General features: G+C 32.0%; 2 protein-coding genes across 3 annotated transcripts in view; one reads left to right on the forward strand and one right to left on the reverse strand.

Annotated features, from left to right (window-relative positions):
• The window catches only part of LOC114333350 (uncharacterized), a 941,557-nt gene that overhangs the window by 215,322 nt on the left and 704,243 nt on the right, over nt 1–21,992 (reverse strand). The gene's annotated exons all lie outside the window — the stretch shown is intronic.
• Nucleotides 825–20,841, forward strand: LOC126879975 (venom peptide HsVx1-like). 2 transcript variants are annotated; one of them, XM_050643406.1, is made up of 4 exons: nt 825–1,006; nt 3,911–3,971; nt 12,204–12,315; nt 20,666–20,841. In XM_050643406.1, exons 2-4 carry the CDS (start codon nt 3,920–3,922, stop codon nt 20,769–20,771), a joined length of 270 nt encoding a protein of 89 aa, XP_050499363.1. In that variant the 5' UTR covers nt 825–1,006; nt 3,911–3,919; the 3' UTR covers nt 20,772–20,841. The 2 variants fall into 2 exon arrangements, with proteins under 2 accessions (XP_050499363.1, XP_050499362.1); XM_050643405.1 differs by lacking the exon at nt 20,666–20,841 and adding an exon at nt 16,611–16,778 and having other exon boundaries at nt 858–1,006.

A 21,992-nucleotide genomic window follows, 5' to 3' on the forward strand; every position in this document is an offset into this window, starting at 1 on the left:
ACTTACATAATTAATTATAAAGGGTGGCCAAAAATTTTTTTTTAATTAAATTATTTAACAAAAAAAATAAGAATGTATATAATTTATTTAATTCAAAATATATTTTACTGCGGTCATGAATCAGAAAAAAAAATGTTTATTTTACAAATAAACTATGGTTTTTCGCTTAAATTAATATTTAAACTTCCAAGAGGCAGGTGGCTGGCAGGAGCTGGCTGGATCATTGAATTTCATTCTATAGTGCTTGTTGTTTTTTAACACCCGGTGTTCTCATAATATTTTTCGCTTCTTTAGTTTCACTTATTTGGCTATTGTATTCGTCACAGTTAAAAAATTATTTATTGCCATCACGTTTTGACTTGATTATTAAGTTTATGTAATTATTAAAACGAGTACGCACATCGTTGATAACCACGATAACACTTATTAAATAAATTAACGAGTAATTTCAGCACGAAAACAATACACAATATACACACATGAAGTAAACAATATAATAGTAACACATATAATAAACACATATAATAGTAAAATTTCAACATTGACCGATTAACAACGGGCATTGTCGACATTGGCCGGGCAATGATAGAAATGTTATCAAGAATTTAAAATTATCATCAATGTCCAATTTCTATGGACAATAACGTTAATATCCGGCCATTGTCGATAATGACCAATTCAACCGGCCATTGTCGATATTGGCCGGCCAATAACGTTATTGGCCGGATTTACGTCATTGTCCGTAACATATATAAAAAAGTATTCTCATTTGCGTAGATTTAAAAAATAAATTTGTGACATTCCGTTTAACTAATTATATAATAATAATTGTTTTTATAGGCTAAATAATCATTATCTGGTAATTAATATTATTTGTTTTATTACAAAAAGCGTTTGCTGATATTTCTATGGCGATTGGATTTATGTATAAAAAGTAAATGTTAATGGGTCATCACTTGAATTGTAAATTGTGCAGCCAATAGAGACGTAGTCGTTCTTAGAAGAGGTAGGTGTCTTATTTAACTAATTCATTTGAAATAAATGTTTCTTGTGGTTTTCCCGTTACGTCATTTCAGCAAAAAAATTATTATGTATTTTGATGTGTAAATTAATTATGAGGATCTATTTTTAGAATCGTTTAACAAAACAATAGATGTTTAATTCATTATGGTCTATTTTTATTGAGTAGGTACTTATTATTTTTTATTTCACGTAAGTATATTATACGAGATTGTAATATTATATTCTCATTGAAGAGAGAGTCATTCTTGGATTAAATTTTACAACAATTGGTGATTTTTGAGACCAATCCCGAAATAGGTCCATCTTTATGTTTAAATTATGTTTTTTTTTATTTAATTTTTGAAATATGTATGTAGTTTATTTATTACAAGATACCTACATTTTATTGCTGATAGAAAATAAAAAATATTTATTTGACTATTTAGAATTTGTTTTTGACTTAAAATATATATAAATATTTAAATTTCCACCCACTTGCTTTTTAGCAGTAATTGAACCGATGCATGTCGGCAATCTTCTTGGAAGTTACGGATCATGGAGTTATATTACGAAATTTCAATCTAATAATTGTATGTCTTAATTTTGTGGTCGATTTTGTGTGCGAATTTTTTGGTCAATCGATGTAAATTTTTGATCTTAAGCAACCCCTTAGAAAAAATCAAGGGGTGTAAGATCCAATGATCCAATATCTGCAGTTGTTAGCGATTCATAGGCCACGTTTTCCATAAATTTCTCCTCAATAATTAGTTGAAGTTGTTCGTGTCATTACGTATCTTCGAGATAAATGTAAGGTTTTCCTAACTTTGACTACTCTTTTTTGGCTGTTGTAGCACAAGTTGCTTATTTTTAACATTCTTCTGTACAGCCACATTTTAAATGCATTTTACTTGTTAATGTCGCCTTTTTTTGAGTGTACATGTTTCCCAGCCATGGATATGCAGGGACCATATAAAATATTTTAGTGATATTATTAAGATTAGTAAGATTAGTAACGAATGAAAAAATTGCTTTGTTAGTGCAAATAGTCCTATTATTTTTTAATCAATATAGTTTGTGAAGTTTTTAATTACATTTAAACAAGAATTTTGTTTTTGTGAGTTGGCTGCAAATATTTTGTATGGTTTGATTTTATTATAGTTTTTATATATCCACAGTTTTTTTAGGTCGATACGCTATTTTAAATTTTAAATTATTTTAATTATTTTAGATATGATTCGTACAAAATGGAATTCATATTTTATTAACTCGAAACATTGATTTAGAATAAACATAAAGTTTGTTTTGGATGAGATATTTGAAATTAAAAATCACATTATATTTTCTCGTTTTTTTCCCGCCTGTAACTTATTAATATAAACATTATATAAGTTTTCAGGGCATTTTGGCTCTCGGTGATAATGCAATCTTTCATTCTGCGTTTAAATTTTTCAAAAAATTTTTAATTTTCTCAGGATTTCATAAAACATATATGCATTGAAAACACATTGGCGCGAAATTTTGCGCCTACGTTCCTAATGAAATATTTAGACGGTATTAACAACTGAATGAAATTAAAAGAAGTAATTCTAAACTGAATAAATAACTAAGTAACTATAATAGCACCAGACTTTTTTTTTGGCCTTCGGGCTCATGTGCCCATTCAGCCAGTAGCAAATGTGTAACCAATTCTAACTAAACTAACTACACTATTATTCTGGAATTTAAAAGAAGAACTACGATGGGGAGAGGAACCAGGATTACTCTTCGCACCTAGGGGTCATTCAAGGTGACTCACAAGCAACAGACTTAATATACAGTGCGTCCATAAAGTAACGCATAAATTCATTATTTCGTAAACCGGCGATATTAAGGAAAAATCCCGAAACCGGTCGATTTTTATTTTTAAATTCCGATTTTTTGGCATATATATCATACTAGTGACGTCATCAATCTGGGCATGATGACGTAATCGATGATTTTTTTAAATGAGAATAGGGGTCATGTGATAGCTCATTTGAAAGGGTATTCAATTCTCTATTTACTAATATAAACATTAACATATTTATTTATACAAGGTGCTCAAAAAAACATTTTTTTCAATAAAATAATTGAGACAAAAAGAAGAATGTATGTAATTTATTTCATTCAAAATACGTTTTACTGTTGTAAGAAAACAGGAAAAAAATGTTTATTTGACAAATAAATATCGTTTTTCGCTTAAATTCAATGTTAAAGCTGCCACCCACCTGTCTCTTGGCAGTTTGAACATTTCGTTTAAACGAAAATCAATGTTTATTTGCCAAATAAAATTTTTTTCTGTTTACTGACAGTAGTAAAATGCATTTTGATTTAAAATAAATTACATATATTCTTCTTTTTGTCTCACTTATTTTAATTAAAAAAATGTTTTTTGAACACCTTGTATAAATAATTATGTTAATGTTTATATTATTGGATAGAGAATTAAATATCCTTTCAAATGAGCTATCACATGACCCCTGTTTCCATTAAAAAAATCATCGATTACGTCATCACGCCCAGATGGATGACGTCACGAGGATGATATATATGCCAAAAAATCGTAATTTAAAAATAAAAATCGACCTGTTTCGACATTTTTCCTTAAAGTCGCCGGTTTATGAAATAACGAATTTATGCGTTACTTTATGGACGCACTGTACATGCTTTATGCAAATCATTATCACCTGTTAAATGCATTCCCCACCGGCGAATAAATGTTATAATCATAATTATATTGTGGTGAAACTCCTCATGAATACTTTATTAATTAGATTTGTTGATGGCAAGAAAATATTAGGTAGTTTATAATGGTTATTAGTTAGTTTTGTTTTTATAAAATGTAAATTTATCAAGTAATAAATTTATTAATATACTGTTTTAACTTTAGGTAATCAAAATGAAGATGATCGCAGTTTTATTCTTGTGCGTAGTAGTTGCAGTAAATGCAAGTAAGTTATACTATCAATATTCAATTTTAGCTTGTTCACTGCTGGACATAGGTTTCCCTTATACATTTCTATTTGTTTCGATCTTGTGCCTCTTGCGTTCAGTTATGCTATAATCATCGGAAAAAAATAAAGTTGGAAAATATGTACAATTTTAAAGATTGTATCTCCATCTTCAAAATGTAGAAGTACCAAAACTACCGAGGATACCTTCATTTTATTGACGAAATGCCCCTGAAGATGCTCTAGGAGCGAAAGTAACCCTTAAATAAAATTCAGTGTTCGATATCTGCCTTTTATTTCGTAAAATTCATATATTCGAGCATTCAACCACTTTCTATTTCAAATATAAATTAATTTAACAAACTTTGTTTGAAAGTCTATGAATTAAGCTTTAAAATGAGACTGTAAAGCTCATTTGCATGCGTAGAAGCCGAGTTACGATCGAGAAAGTTTCGAAACTACTTATTTTACAATTTGCAATTGGCATTAGGCAATAATTTCACAATATCTTGAATTCTTATTGTTGGATTTAAGTTTAATAAACGCCCAGAGCCGGATTTAAGACAGTGGGGGCCCCTGGGCAGAATTAGTGTTGGGCCCTACCTTCTACCAGTGTTGTTATAACTATAGTATGTGATCTACTTTTATAAATATATTTTTAAATAATAAAAAATACAAGAACTTTATCTTGTGACAGTAAAATATTAAAAATAAACATAGTAACATGTATGGTTAAAGTCCGGGTACTTTTCGAGATTTTTTAATTGAAAATTCCTAGATTATGTCGGGCATGTCTAGTTGCTTTAAGACATCGTGTTCAATGATCATTATAGAGATATGATTCAAACACTCCTGGCCCATCATAGACCAAAGTCGATTTTTAATTAACTTAAGTTTTGAGAATGATCTCTCTCCACTGCAGTTAGTTACCATCAGAACTAAATATAAACGAAGTGTCACTACAACGTTTGGAAAGGCTCTTTCAATTTTTTTCTTTTAGGAGTCGGTACATTTGAAGTTCTTTACTTATATTTGATGAGCCGATTTTCTCTTGAAATGAACTGAAACATTCTACAAATTGTACCAGTTCGACACCTAGGTTTTCATCTAAATCATTGCTAAAAATGTCGGTAAGCTTCAGTTAAGTGAGTTTCAACTTCATTTGGAGTTATATTTTCCAAATGATGTAAAAACCCAAAATTGAAATGTATGGATTAACATGCAGAAAGCTTCTGACTTAAAGAAGAACTGAACTGATCTACCTATAATAGTAAAATTTTGAGTCCTAAATTTCTCTGATGTTGTCATTTCAGTCTCTGGAGACGTTCCATCATTCAGTGAACTCAGTCGAATATTTATTAAAAGAATATAAATTGATGAAGTGATCGTGCCACCACTCCTGATATAAGGTCAATATTTGGATCTTGGAACTTAGATTTCAAAATATTACAAATATTCCTGTTTCCAGTAAACACATTCGATTATACAAACCGTTTGCATCGCTACGAGTTTTAAATTGTTGCTCATCGTCTTCTGAAATTTTTTATTACGCTCCTTTAATCTGATTAAAACCTTTAACTAGTGCTTTTGCTGCATCACTTCTAGATGACCATCTAGTAGTATTTACTATTAGGAACAAAAATATTTCTGACACGGTCGGCGTTGTTATCCCTTAAAGACTCAGATTCTAAGCATTCGATTAACAAGTTGTATCTAGATGTAGAAGAAGTGAAAAATACATATAGTTCGTATAGTTCTTCTAAGAAATCATGGAATGCTATGGTAGCAGGAAAACACTTAGCTGCAGTTTTTGGAACTAAATTTAGAGAGTGGTCGGCACACGGAATCCACAACACCTAGATATTATGTTCTGTGATTTTAGCCTGAACAGCATTGAACACCATTGCATTTTCCACTCATAACTGACGTGCTGTCGTAGGACTCTCCTCTGAAGTTTCTCAAATCGATATCATCAATCGTTTGCAAGAATGTCATTAGAGAATTAAATATATCATCTGCTTTATGACCGTGATTTGACAAAAATATGAGAAAACTTTCAACAGGAGTGAAACCTTGAAACTGTGAATATCACAGTTAATTGATTGACAACAATAATTATTCTATGTAATAATGTGCTGATTTTTTACGTTTGGAGCTTTGTGGGGGCCCCGGGCAGCTGCCCAGCCTGCTCCCTTAAATCCGGCCCTGTAAACGCCATTTTCTTTGTTTTTTATTAACAAACAAATTTTATTTGAAAAATTTTTTTATCTCTATTAGTTTATGAACTAGAACTTTATAAACAATTTATCAATTTTTTTACCACTCGAAACGAAATCTACCCTTTAAAACGTTGACGGACAGTGCGCCAAATGTATAAGCAAGTGTTGTGACACTATACGTATTTTGCAAAGTAGAATGGGGGAAATTACTGAATTTCTTCTAGCGCTAATTTATGCAAACAATTAGTTTATTAACATTTTTTATAAACATGTGGACGAAAACCATGGACACCGTGTTGCATTTAATTTAAAGGCGGATCCATATCAATAAAAATTTATGTTGTACATTGCATTTGACACAAAGTTGCTCGTGTGTATTGAACTTTTTGTTGATGTGGACTGTGCGCCGCATTTATTAACGGAAAAATATTTTTGTGACGAACAACGTACGCTATGCGTCGTGCTGTCAGTTTTTCAGTCGACTTCAAAGAATTTTCGCCGCTCAGCAGTGTAAGTAGACTTGATTATCCACTTGTCGCTAACTGGATTCGGCGATACAACACACGAACTAAATATTTACGTCGTAAAAATACTTGACCAGATTTAAATTTGTGCCGCAAATATTTTTTCTCTATTTTAAAATTCAACACACACACACAAATTTTTATTGATGGGGATCCGCCTTAATATGCATCTGTAGATATAATGTGATATTTCTTGACAGGGATTTTTTGTCACAACTAGTTGATCTAAAAATGTCGTCTATAGACGTTGTGTCACATTAAGTCAATGGAAATGAGCCGTCTATAGACGTTCTGTCTGTCAACGTAATAAAATTAGCAACCAAAAATCCATAAGAAACCGTTGAATTTGCCCTTCAGAATTGTAAATGCCACGGTGACCTCTGCTTGGCGCCTAGACTACAAATCGTTGCCTTATACTCCAGGCTGTGGGTGAAAAATAGGTCGATTTCAGGATATAATTCAGGAATTTTTGAAACCTATCAGGTGTTGTAAAGGACGATGCCAGGAATAACTTTTACTAAAATGTGATCAAAAATATTGTGAGCTTTTTTTGTTATTGCGATTTTCATTTGTTAAATTTGCAATTTTTAAAGATTTTTAATTTTGCAGCTTAGGATATTGATTCTAGGGAAAAACTTTTTAATTGAAAGTTGTTGCAAATTAAAAAACCTACAACTTGAGCAATGGTAAGTTTAATTTCGTTTATTGGTTATTGCAAAACAGCCTGTGAAAAGTCCAAAATGGCCGTTTTTTATAATTGCGTTATTTATTGTACAAATAATTTTTTTTTTATTTTTTAAAGCTTTAAAATGAAGATCTTTCAATTCCAAACGTAAAAAAAATTGTAAGGCCGGATTAACGAATTTGTTGCTTAGATATTATAAATTGTTTATCCCAAGAGGTCAAATGTCGAAGGCTATAACTTTTTGAAAAAAAAAATCGTAGAGAGTTGGTGAAACATCCAATCTCCTTCTAAAGAGTTAGTTATATTTTCATATTCTGATGTAAATTAATGCGTAAAACATTTTTAAACTTCTAGTTTTTGGGTTTGAAAATAAGGGAGCAAATTTCGTTATAAACATTTAGAGCTGAAGCGGCCCTGTACATCCAATGAGTTTTTAACTTACAGATTATTGTTGCCAAAGACAAAACGAAGATTTATAAAGAAATAAAAAATTTCTACGACCAACTGAAGCCAAGCTAAATGTTGGGCTTGAAAATAAGGGGGCAAATTTCGTTAAAAACATTTAGAGCTGAAGCGGCCCTGTACATCCTATGAGTTTCTCACTTACAGATTATTGTTGCTGAAGACGAAACGAAGATTTATAAAAAAATAAAAATGTTCTACAACCAACTGAAGCCGAGATAATTGTTTCTTTTTTCTTAAATTTTAATGCCTTTATTTATAACAATTAAGAAATTATTTTACAGTCATTGACTAAAGAAAGACTTATATTATCTTAAATTAAAAATTATTATAAAATATAGGTACATTTAATTATTAAAAATTATTTTTTTACGTACCTAACTTGTATTAAATTTTGACCGAAAACAATTTAATAATATTACCATTATAATATACAGTCTATTTACCACTGTATTTGTTTTTCTTGATATACTTTTATATGTGAAATCTCATTTCTGATGAAATAATATTACAAAAATGATACATATATATGAAATATATAACTATATTTTTAATATAATAATAATAATTCATCGTTATATAAATATAATAATAATAATGTTACTAATCAGCCGGGGCCTGTTTCAAGGAGATTCGTTGAGTCCTCTGTGGTTCTGTCTAGCTATGAACCCACTATCTCAGTTATTGAACTCCACAGATGCAGGTTTTAGCATCAAAAATAACAACAATGTGGTGGCGAAGCTTAATCATTTATTGTACATGGATGATTTGAAATTAATGGCTTCCACTCGAAACCAACTCGACGAGATGCTAAAAACTGTAGAAACTTTTTCTAATGATATTAGTATGCACTTCGGACTTGATAAGTGCCGTATTTTAAATATAGTCAGAGGAAAAGTACAGCCCGGAGGATTCGATATGCAAAATGGCCAGAACATCGAGGCCATGGGTGAAAACGATATGTATAAATATCTTGGAGTAAAGCAAGCGCGGAAAATTGACCATAAACAAATGAAAACAGAGATAACTACTGAGTTTATACGAAGGGTAAAACAGCTGCTTCGCTCACACCTTAACAGTAGAAATTTGTTTAAGGCACTAAACACCTACGCATGTTCCGCGCTTAGCTACTCATTTGGTATTGTTAAGTGGACAAAAACAGATATAGAAGCTCTTCAGCGAAAAGTACGAACACACCTCACAAAGGCACAAAAACACCATCCTAAAAGTGCAGTAGAAAGAACAACATTACCACGGAATCTAGGAGGAAGAGGACTTATGGATATAGGTGAGCAATTAGATAAACAAATTGCTAATTTAAGAACTTATTTTCAGATGCAGGCTGAGACATCTACTCTACATCGCGCTATCTGCGCAGTAGGTGACACAACACCGATCAAACTGAGGGAACCAGAAATACGCATAAACCACCTTACTAAGGACGAAAAAGTGCGCGCCTGGATGGGTAAACCTCTGCACGGGCGACATCCCAATGAAGTCAGACAAGATTATGTCGACAATATAGCGTCGAACTACTGGTTGACATCAGGAAAGATGTTCCCTGAGACGGAGGGTTCATTACTGGCCATTCAGGATCAGGTTATACCAACAAGAAATTACCCGAAATATATCATCAAAGACCCTCAGGTTCAAAACGACAGATGCCGATATGGATGTCAAGCCCAAGAAACCATCCAACATCTTACAGGGGGCTGCCAGGCATTTGCTGCAACTGAATATAAGGAACGGCATGACGCAGTGGGAAAAATCCTTCATCAAGAGATAGCTATCAAGCTGGGACTCCTCCAGACAGACCATCTCCCGTATTATCACTACGTCCCTGAGAGTATGCTTGAGGATGGCAACTACAAGCTATACTGGGACCGCACTGTGCTCACAGACCAAACAGTGGCACATAATAGACCAGATCTCGTACTAGTTAATAAAGTAACAGGACAAACAACACTAATTGATGTGGCGATACCTAACAACAATAATCTACGTAGTAAATTTACTGAAAAGATCGCCAAGTACAGAGATCTAGAAATTCAAATACGAAGGCAATTGAGAATGGAAAGTATCCAGACGATACCGATTATTATGTCTACTACTGGAGTCATTCCGAAGACCCTCCTCGAAAGCATAAAAAAGCTGGGTCTGAATGAACATCTTTATAAGACCATGCAGAAAGCTGTACTACTCGCGACGGCCAGATGCGTACGAAAATTTCTGGGAGATACACCTACATTCCAAGTCACCTAGGGCTCGATAACACGGAAAGAGTCCCACCAGAGCTCAATCCTTTTGATACCGTAGGTATCTGGGATGAGTCAATTTTCCCCTTAGAGGGAGTGTGAGCCGTATGGCTAAATCTGAATAAGGTTACTTCTTATTATACAATATAAAACTTTTTCTTCTTGTAGTGACTATCCGTTTTGGATGTTGGCGACCATCATAGCAATCTGTACTTCACACTAAATCGGTATTGCTGCTCTAAAAAGATTTGTAGTTGTCGTGTTGAACGACGTACGTAAATTTTCTAGCAAGGTAATCCTTCGCCTTCCTGGTTCTCAGTTTCCAAATGGGGTTTGTCAAATTGCCATGATGGTCACCAACATCCAAAACGGATAGTCACTACACGAAGAAAAAGTTTTATATTGTATAATAAGAAGTAACATTATTATTATTATATTTATATATAACAATGAAAAAATTAAAAATATAGTTATATATTTCATACATATGTATGTATCATTTTTGTACTATTATTTCTTCAGAAATGAGATTTCACATATAAAAGTTTATCACATATAAGAAAAACAAATACAGTGGTAAATACACTGTATATTATAATGGTAATATTATTAAATTGTTTTCGGTCCAAATTTAATACGTTACGTAAAAATTTTCCGAGCGCGCGGATTTAAAGCGAGCCGGGCGATTTGCAAAATTCGGCCGCCCGCAAAAGCACCGATTTTAAAAATAATTTTTAATAATTAAATGTACCTATATTTTATAATAATTTTTAATTTAAGATAATATAAGTCTTTCTTTAGTCAATGACTGTAAAATAATTTCTAAATTGTTATAAATAAAGGCACTACGATATAAGAAAAAATAAACAATTATCTCGGCTTCAGTTGGTTGTAAATTTTTTTTATTTTTTTATAAATCTTCGCTTCGTATTCAGCAACAATAATCTGTAAGTTATAAACTCATAGGATGTACAGGGCCGCTTCAGCTCTAAATGTTTATAACGAAATTTGCCCCCTTATTTTCAAACCCAACATTTAGCTCGGCTTCAGTTGGTCGTAGAATTTTTTTATTTTTTTATAAATCTTCGTTTCGTCTTCAGCAACAATAATCTGTAAGTTAAAAACTCATAGGATGTACTGGGCCGCTTCAGCTCTAAATGATTATAACGAAATTGCCCCCTTATTTCCAAACCCAAAAATTAGAGGTTTAAAAATGTTTTACGCATTTATTTACATCAGAATATGAAAATATAACTCTCTAGAAGGAGATTGGATGTTTCAACAACTCTCTACGATTTCTTTTTTCAAAAAGTTATAGCCTTCGACATTTGACCTCTTGGGATAAACAATTTATAATATCTAAGCAACAAATTCGTTAATCCGGCCTTGCAATTTTTTTAGGTTTGGAATTGAAAGATCTTCATTTTAAAGCTTTAAAAAATAAAAAAAATTATTTGTACAATAAATAACGCAATTGTAAAAAACGGCTATTTTGGACTTTTCGCAGGCTGTTTTGCAATAACGAATAAACGAAATTAAACTTACCATAGCTCAAATTGTAGATTTTTTAATTTACTACAACTTTCTATCAAAAAGTTTTTCTCTAAAATCAATATCCTAAGCTGCAAAATTAAAAATCTTTAAAAATTGCAAATTTAACAAATGAAAATCGCAATTAAAAAAACTCACAATATTTTTGGTCACATTTTAGTAGAAGTTATTACTGGCATCGTCCTTTACAACACCTAATAGGTTTCAAAAATTCCTGAATTATATCACGTTTTTTCACCCACAGCCTGGGGTATTAGTAATCTTTTTTATTTATTGATAAATTAGATACAGTTGAGTCCGGGAATCTTTACCCGAGCGTCATCATTTAAAGTATACGAAATAAGTCGGTGATAAGTCGTAAATTGAAATTAACTAAACGCAACAGCAAGTCACTTACTGTCACTTGCTGTTTGCGTTTAGTAAATTTCAATTTCCGACTTATCATCGACTTTTTTTATGCTTTAAATAATGACGCACGGGTAAAACTTTATTATTAGTGTAGTGTAAATCATCTAAGTGTATATTTTTTCTTACAGACTGTCCCGATGTTCCTGGTGTAGGGGATATGAAAGCTGGAGAACAGAAGCCAGTCCATGGAACCTGTAACATTGCCACTTGCAATGCAGATGGAACTTACTCCGAGTTAACGTATGTTTTGGAAAAATTACTTATGCCTTGTTGCACCAACAAACTTGAGCTACAGCTCAGCTCATACATCCATAATTTTCGATTTTTATCTAAGCACGTCTTACCTGAGACGAAGTTTAAGATGTAATCCACGTGGCAATCCATGCTGAAAGCATCCATCCATCCAATGGCACTACAGCCCAAATCGAGCATTGGCCTCCTTCAACAAGCTTCTCCAATCATTTCGATTTACCGCTGTTCTTTTCCATGAACCCGTTCCCAGGAAGTTCCTGGCATCCTCATCGACTTCGTCTTCCCATCTCTTTTTAGGTCCTCCCACAGGTCTTTTTCCCTGCATTCTTGCATTTAGCAATTTTCTAGGGATTCTATTTTTATACATGCGGACCATATGCCCTGCCCACCGTAATCTCTGCAGTTTAGTGTATTGTGCTAGAGTTGATTCGCTATATTGCTCGTATATTTCTCTATTATACCTAATTCGCCAGTTGTTATTTTCACTTATTGGGCCCAGTATCGTACGTAATATTCTTCTTTCAAACACATCTAATGCATTGGCAGCTTTCTGTGTGACCACCCATGTTTCACAGCCATAACTTACTATGGGCCTGATTATTGTTTTATAGACCCGGAGTTTTGTTTTCCGGTATACGATTTGAATATGTGGCCCATCGCGAAATAGGCATTATTTGTCAGCACAAGCCTTCTATTTATTTCCGGTTCTTCTTCATTGCTTGCGACCAGATCCATTCCTAGGTACGTGAATCTATTCACATGTTCTATATCGTCAATAAAGTGTTGTTGCGCCGGTCTATTTGATCTGGTTTGTATGAGTAGTTTTGTTTTATTTGTATTTATTGCTAGCCCTACTGTTTCTGCACTCTGTTTCAACTCAACGTAGGTTTCTTCCGCTGCATTCATTGTTCTGCTCATTATGTTTATATCATTTGCGTATGCTACTAATTGGATAGATTTTTTGGTAAGTATGTTATTTCCGCTCACCGTCAACCGTCTAATTATATATTCAATAACAAGATTAAAAAGCGTTGGAGCCAGTCCGTCGCCTTGTTTCAGTTCTTGCGTTATCTTAAACGCATCAGTGATCTGTCCTTGAATACATACCTGTGCTTCTGTTTCTGTAATTATCATTTGCACTAGTCGTATTAATTTTGATGGTATGCCAAATTCTTCCAATATATTAGGTAGAATTGTTCTATCTATTGAATCATAGGCTTGTTTAAAATCTACAAAGAGATTGTAAATGTCCATGTTATATTCCCATGCTTTGGCTAGTATTTGTTTAACTGTAAATAGTTGGTCAATGGTAGATCTATTTGGCCTAAGCCCTGCTTGATATTCGCCGATGATTTTTTCCGTGAGAGGTTGAAGTCTTCGATTAAGGATGTTTGTGAATATTTTGTATCCCGAACAAAGTAAAAAGATGCCTCTATAATTCTGGCACAACAGTTTGTCTCATTTTTTATGAATAGGGCAGATTATACTTTTCTTCCATTGTTGGGGGATTTATTCTTCTATCCATATCTCTCTATGCTGAAAGCATGGCAAGCTTAAAATTGATCTAAGGCTCAATGGTACAACGCGTATGTTTAGTAAGCTGAACTTAAGGCACGTCTTAAGCTTGAGATCCCTTGGTGCAACCAGGAATTACTAATTTCTTATCTAATAATAATTTTTAAGGATAAGTTTGAGATACTTTGCCTAATTTGGTATTTCCAATAAAAAAAAATAATCGATGGTTTGGTTACTACCTATGTAAATTTTAAAATTTTTAGGATATGCCTATTTTTTGGTATATTAATGATTTCTTTCCATTTATTGACTGTTATAATCTGTCATAGAAAGCCAATACTAACTAATTTTAATCTATCATAAATTTCTATCTTCTTCTTGTGGTGCTAACTTCTTTACTAGAGGTTAATGACTAAATTGGCAAATATATAATGCTTCTCTAAACAAAGATGTGGAATCAAGGTCGGTCCAGTTTCTGATATTTTTAAGTCATGAAATCTGGCGTCTTCAGGGACCATGTTTTCTTTTAATCTTTCATTAGTTTGTAGTAATGTCAACTTATGAGTTATAATTATAATGGAGTCACTGAAGGTGGATATGAGCTATTACCTCCGATTTCGTTGAACCTGCATCGATTTGCATGAAAATTGGTGAGTGGTTAGACAATATCTCAAGGAACAAAGGTGACATGGTGCCAACTTGCGCTTTTACCCTCGGGGTGGATGCCACCCCTTCTCTTGGTGAAAATTGTTTTATTAAATATAACCCCATAATTAGATACAGGGACAAATTCTAAGCAAAATTTGTTATATAAAGTTATTAAAATAAATCAAAACTTTTTGAGCTACTAAAGATCAAAAATTTTAATTTTTCGTAAGAAAAATGCATGTTTTTAACCGATTTTTCATAGATAACTCAAAAACTATAAGTTTTTACAAAAACGTTATTATTACCAAAATTGAAGCTAATAAAAAATTAAATAAACTGTTTACTAAAAAGACCTTTTAATATTGACTAAAAGTGAGTTATAGGTAATTGAATGAATATTTTTTTCGGCGAGTACCCAAATCTAAGTATTCAAGCTTAAATGACGGGAAAATGATGCATTTTATAACATAAACTTATTAAACATTTGTAAAAGTACTTAGAAATATCTATCAAACAAATGAGATACCAAACAAGTTAATAGCATTAAAATTTATGCTCAAAAATTTTTTTCAAACTTTATCTTTTAAAAATATTTTCCAAAAAATATTATTGTTTTTTTTTTAATAACTCCGTTAATTTTTAAGATATCAGATGTGCCAGACAACGGTTCGAAAGGTAATTCCAAAGGCTAGTAAAACGTGTTGAATTTAATCTTTTAAACCACTTAATTTTTCAAAATCAAAGATTAAATGGCTTCGGTTACATGGTTCTCTCAGCAAAATTTAAGATTTAAACGTTTCTATCTCGGTTATTTTTCACCCTAAAGAAATGGTAAAAAAGGTATAATATTTGATATAGAAAAAATTAAAATTTGGTTATTAACAGTTTTTTACGTATATTGAGTATTTTTATAGTTATTATCAAAAGAAAATTAAAAAGACGATAATTTTAAAAATTCTGATTTTTTTAATTATATCTTTTTTTCAAAAATATGCATTCTAAATCGGTGAAAATTGTTAAAATTATTACTTATGCTAACACAAAGAAATTTTTGTAAGGATTACTATAAACTTTAATTTTTGTGGAAATGGCGTATGTTTTATTTTTCACTTTTTTATAAAAAATTCAAAAGGGTTCTCTTAGTTTCATCATAAATTGCTTAATTTTGATGCTATTAACTTCTTCTGGAGCTCATTTGTTAGGTATTCTGAAGTAATTTGATAAGTGTTTAGCAGTCATATTTTATAAAATGCATCGTTTTCCTTTCCATCGTTAAGCTTAAATACTTAGATTTGAGTACTCATCGAAAAAATATAATTCAATTACCCATAACTCACTTTGAATTAACATTAGTTTAGTACTTTGAGTGAATAGTGTATTCAATTTTTTGTTATCTTCAATTTTGGTAAGAATAACTTTTTTGAAAAAGCTAATAGTTTTTGAGTTATACGTGAAAAACAGCATTTTAAAAAAAAATATAATCTTCGATCTTTAATAACTCAAAAAGTATTGATTTATGTTAATAACTTAATATAACAAATTTTGCTTAGAATTTGTTCCTCTATCGATTTATGGTATTATTTTTAATAAAATAATTTTCACCCAAGAAAAGGGGTGGCATCCACCCCCAGCATAAAAACGCAAGTTGGCATAATATCACCTTTGTTCCTTGAGGTGTCCTCTAACTGCTCACCAATTTTCATGAAAATCGAAGAAGGTTCAACGAAATCGGAGGGGAAAGCCTTCAGTGACTGCACTATTATGGGATCTTACAAGTGTACATTTACACCAATGATTGCGTTTCTAAATTTGGCATCTTGATTATATGTATATAGTGGGAAAGCCTTTATCGAAGGCTTGAGCAAAATCAAGAAATATTGTAGAACATGATTTTCTTGTCCTTCTTTTCTTCTAATGATATTTGTTATTCTAAGGACTTGATTAACTCTATAGGATGTTTATTTCTGAAGAAAAATTAAAGTGCCGGAATCAATTTTTTCCATACCTACTCTAGCAAAAGTCTCGAATATCTTCGTTATTACAGAAAATAGTGATATCGGTCTCTACGAAGAGACTTCATACAGAGGTTTTTCCAGTTTTTCATTAATCAACTTTTACAGATGTTCCGCAGCAGTAGCCCTTCCACCATGCAAGTTTGTAGACGGTGATCAGACTAAATTGTACCCTGAGTGTTGTCCCAAGTATTGGTGCCCACCAAAAAACTGAGTCATTAAAAAAATAAGTGATATTATTTTTTTATTATTTTATAAATAAAATTTAAAAAATTATTACAGCTGTTTCATTTCTTGTCAAATTTGATTTTGTCATTCCCAATATTTAAATTCAATTAAGAGCATATATTGTTATGCTCTACTTTATTTCTTTTATTAAATTGATTAGCAAATTATTAATTTAATTAATTACTCAATTATTTTAATTACTGCCTATGTAAAAACAAATCCAAATTCAAATTAAATTTTTTAATAAACTTTATTCTCAGGGCTAATTTTGTATTCGATCAATACCTTTGATTTGTGGCTTCTAGTACCTCTAGTTGCTTACTCCTTCCAGGATAAGACAGGGAAATTAAACACATTCAATATCATATAAATGTAATCTGTTATTTATTTATCCAATATGCTGTATAAATAAGATTTGAAAAAAATTACTAAAATCTAAATTTGTTGCAACAATTTCTTACTTAATAAATCAATCTTTAATTCTGATGTCTCCTTGTTTTAACAAAAAAAAAAAAATATTTAAATAAATTATTGTTTATTCATACTAAATTTAATAAAATTTACTTTTCTCCTTTTGAATTGATTACTTAAAGTTGGAATGACTAACTGAGTTATAGAACTGTTCAATACAAAAAAAATGAGCATATATGCTGTGGATATAAACAAGCTCTCTCCGTTTTGACAAATGATTTGACTAACCTTTTTGTTTCTTCACTCCTTCTTTTCCCAGACTGCGTTATCCTTGATTCTCCCACACGTACTCTTTTGATGTTGCCAAAAGGCCCCTCTCGTCCAAACTGCTTCAAAAACAAACAAAACCAGGACTCGCTCAAATTCTCCACTCAGTTTTCTCCTTGCTCGATATCTTGTGCAAATAGATACCAATCAGTTACTCGTTCTAGACAGAACAAAAGGAATCTTCCTCGGACACAGGAACATTTTACTTCTCAACCGGTCAACAATTTCGTTTCAACTTGATTCTGCTCGCAAAAGCCGATTTCACCACTTTACACTGACTTCTTACTTTTCAAAAACTGGACTGCTCTCTCCCGATATTCATCACACAGTGTCTATCTTTTTTTCTCTGAAATTTCGACTCCACATTCTCATCCCTTCCATCGATCTTTTTCTACCAATTAAAAACAACCGCTCTACCCAAAATATTCATACTTTCCTTTCCTAAGAAAATCAACTTAATTTGTATCCAACTTTCCATTTTGTTAAAATTCTAAGAGATCTTCTACGAATTATTTACAAAAATCCTATTGATGTTCACAACCCGAAATAACATACACTTTCCAATATTTTCGAACCATTGTCTGCAAATCTTTTCAAAAAACCCATTAACGAAAACCACATCAACGATTTCACCTTCCCCGAAAAAGCACTGTTTATTAACTAAATTATACTCTATACAATTTTTGGTCATATACAGGGTGAAGAAAATCTACGATCTCGTGGTCCATGATATAAATTTATTTTCTGAATTTTTCCAAAAAACCATTCTACAACAATATATTATATTGTTCTTCTTTTTGTAGTTCCTTGATGATAGCTTCCTGTGATGACAACTTCCTTCCTCTTATGGAAGGCTGGCTATCACAAGAGCTGCCCGTGCCATATTGGCTACTCTGAAAAGATCTACTGAGCTCCATAGCTATACCACTCTCTTGGGTTTCTCAGCCAGAAAATTCTTCGTCTTCCTATGGATCTTTTACCCTTAATTTAACCTTGCATTACGAGCGTTAATATCTCATATTTATTTCGCACCTCTGGTAATCTAGCCTAAATATTCCAGCTTTCTTGTTTTGATGTTCTTTACCATATCACCTCGAAATCCTTTTGTAGCCTTCCTAATACTTCTGCATTTGTAACTCTTTGGATCCAAGGTATTTTCTACTGTACGTTGCTTAGAATCATGAACTTGGTTTTCTTAACGTTCATTTCTAGTCCATATTTTATACTGACTCGATGTAATCTATTTGTTAATCGTTTCAGTGCTTTTCGACTGTCTGCAAAAATAGCAGTGTCGTCTGCAAATCTTATGTTATTCAAGATTTTCCCATTTAATAAACCCTGTTCTTCCTCTGATATTGCTTCCTTAACAATAGCTTTGCTATATACTGTTATATTTCTATTTGATCTGAAAATTAAATTTTGATAATTATAAGCAGAATTCAATTTAATATAAAATATTTTCAATTTTCTCAACCACGGGCATATAAATTTGTATACAACAAACATATTTGTATAGAACAACCTGTATACAACAAATTGTTATATTTAATTTTAAGAAGTGATTAAACGAAACTCGGGACAATGCGACTAGAATAAACAAAGTGAATGGCGCGTACCATCATCGTTGTTCGCGGAAGGTTCGATCATTAGCCTATGCTAAATAAGACTCAGTTGAAATACATAATAGGTCATTATCGTTGTTCGCGGAAGGTTCGATCATTAGCCTATGCTAAATAAGACTCATTTGAAGTAGATAATAGGTCATTAAATTTTGTAAATAGTAGAAAGTAATTTTAGAATGGGAATTAACTATTTGTTTTGGAAATCCATTAAGCATATTTAGAAAGATTAAAAATTGGTTTTGAGGAATACTGCGAATGAGAGTTGGTGGTGGAAGGTTGATTTGTGAATCTGGAAGGGATATTTAGAAAGTAGGGGAATGAATGACAAATAGAGATCAGAATGTTTTGAGCTGTCGAGAAGTGAAGTCCAGTAGTAGACGGTAGTGTACGGAGAGTGAGAAAGCCGGTGTAGTTCCGTGAGTGTGGAGTATCTATCGTGGAACGAGAGGTAGGCCAGGTTGAGAGTAAAAGAACCTCCTTGAGCCAAGAGTGTCCCGGTAGCTGATTGCAGTTTCGAAAAAGGTAGAATACAGCATCACGACAGAAGCAGGTACGAGAGCTATACGAGCTAGTTTTCAAAGGAGAACATTACTGAAAGCCAGGACGAGGTTTTGATCGCAGCCAAGGATAGCAGGAAACGGGTCTTGTGTGAAGACATTCTCAGTTCACCAGAAAAAGGTCAGTCTCATTTGTTTGGACATGAATGTATGGGTTTTTCGTATTAAATACCACATTATAAATTGAAGAACATAATAAATAATATCAGAAAAGCTTCATCAAACTTAAATAGAATTGTTGCTAATAAATCCTAATAGTTAAATGTTAATAAAAACTTTCAATTGGAAACCAAAAGGAAATAAGATTCCCATTTGTAAATGTTATGTTTAAGAATAATAAGATCTAGCAAATATTAAGCAGTGATTGCCATTTAAATAAAATAAACAATATTTTGATTATAATTGTAACCCATATGTGTGTATTATTTTACTCTTTTCTTTCCTATCCCGATTAGGAACCATTGAGAAATACTTAGAAGCCACGAGAGTAAGTAATTAATTTTATAATTCGCCCTGAGATTGAAAACATATTGATATGTGATCTGGTAAATTAATTAGATTATGATTAATGCATTGATTAAATTAAATGACATATAAGAATATTATCTCATATCAATAATCAAGAACACATCAATACATTGAATAACAATGGGGAAAATACGCAACCCTGTCTAACACTTCTTTTGATTTTTATAGTTTCTCTTTCGACATTTTCGATTCTAAACTTTGCGTTTTATTGACTCTGAATCCAAATTCGGTGTCATTTATATCTTCTCCTATTTTTTTTGTATATTCGTCCATATATTATTTTGAGGAATATCGTAAGTGTGTGCTTATTAAGGAAATTGTTATGTACTGGGAACATTGTGTTGCATGTACCGACTTAAGTTTATTTAGATTTATATTGTAAGCTGTATAAAATAGTAATTTAAGAATACTTCCGTATTAACTGTAGTCAATGAACAACAAGAAATAATAATTTATTCTCTCTCAATAAAAATTGTAACAACTTTTAGAGATGTCCTGTAGGAGCCGCTCGTCCACCATGCAAGTTTGTACCTGGCGATAAGACTAAATTGTACCCTGATTGTTGTCCCAAGTACTGGTGCCCACCAAAAAACTGAGTCAATAAAGAAAAAATAATAAATGATGCTATTTTCTATTATTTAATAATTATTAAATTTTAAAAATTAATGTATCTGTTTCATCTCTAGTCAAATTTGATTTTGTAACTCAATAGTTATTTTCCTAACTAGTGCGGAAAGTGATACTTTCACGCACGAGACTGCCGTTGACCCGAACGACGCGATAGCGGAGTTCGGGCAAGCAGTCGAGTGCGGGGAAGACACTTTCCGCATGAGTTAGGAACAATATTTATTCTAGGGCCGTACGTTTGGAAAAAACCCACAAAAAATAGAGTTATATCAATTTTTATTTAGAAGTGAAAATACACAAATTAATTCTTTGACAAGGTTGTCAAAACCAAACTTTCAATATAATGGGTTACCACGACGACGATATTGGTTTCCATGACGACTATTCAAAACCATTGTAATGTTCTACTGATCTGACTTTTAAATATAGGGCTTTTCATCGATTGTCATTTGTTTCGAGCTTCTGTCATGTGTCACAAAATATTAATATATCTACGTCATACGTTATTGATATAACCAATGATACAAACCAAAGACGTGTGACGTAGATATATTAATATTATGTGACACATGACAGAAGCTCGAAACAAATGACTGTGAATGAAAAGCCCTATTATGTCAAAATAATTTCAATTCATCAAATTATCGCGCTAATTTCATTAAAACATGAAAACAATAAGATAAATTTGAAATAAATTAGTAAATGATAGGTTTGTTCTAGTATCAGTTACAAACGGTTTGAAACCATCAGCGAATAGCGCGAGTAGAGGGGATAACACTGGTGACTCTATTATGTTTTCTCACTGACCAACTGTTGGCTGACGGTTTCTGACTAGTTTGACTGTTTACTAGAACAAACCTATTATCTAAATATTAGTTTATTGCATGTATTATAATATATTATAATGCCATATTACAAGGTATTTTTCCACCTACCTCTACCGAAAGTATATTTTTCCGGACCTGATTGTAGGGAGCAAAGTTGTACTTTTCCTCCCTAGGGAGGAAAATATTTTTCCTCCCTAGGGAGGAAAAGTAAAAGTGACGTCATGGTATTTCATTTATGAAATATAACTTATTGACGCCCTGTACAATATCTATTTTCTATTACGTAAGTATCTATACATTTTAACGTTTATTTAAAAACACTCTGTATTTTGCAGAATGGTAAAAAACAGTAAATTGTTATTC

Source organism: Diabrotica virgifera, chromosome 2, assembly GCF_917563875.1.
Source record: "Diabrotica virgifera virgifera chromosome 2, PGI_DIABVI_V3a".
Lineage (NCBI taxonomy): Eukaryota > Metazoa > Arthropoda > Insecta > Coleoptera > Chrysomelidae > Diabrotica > Diabrotica virgifera.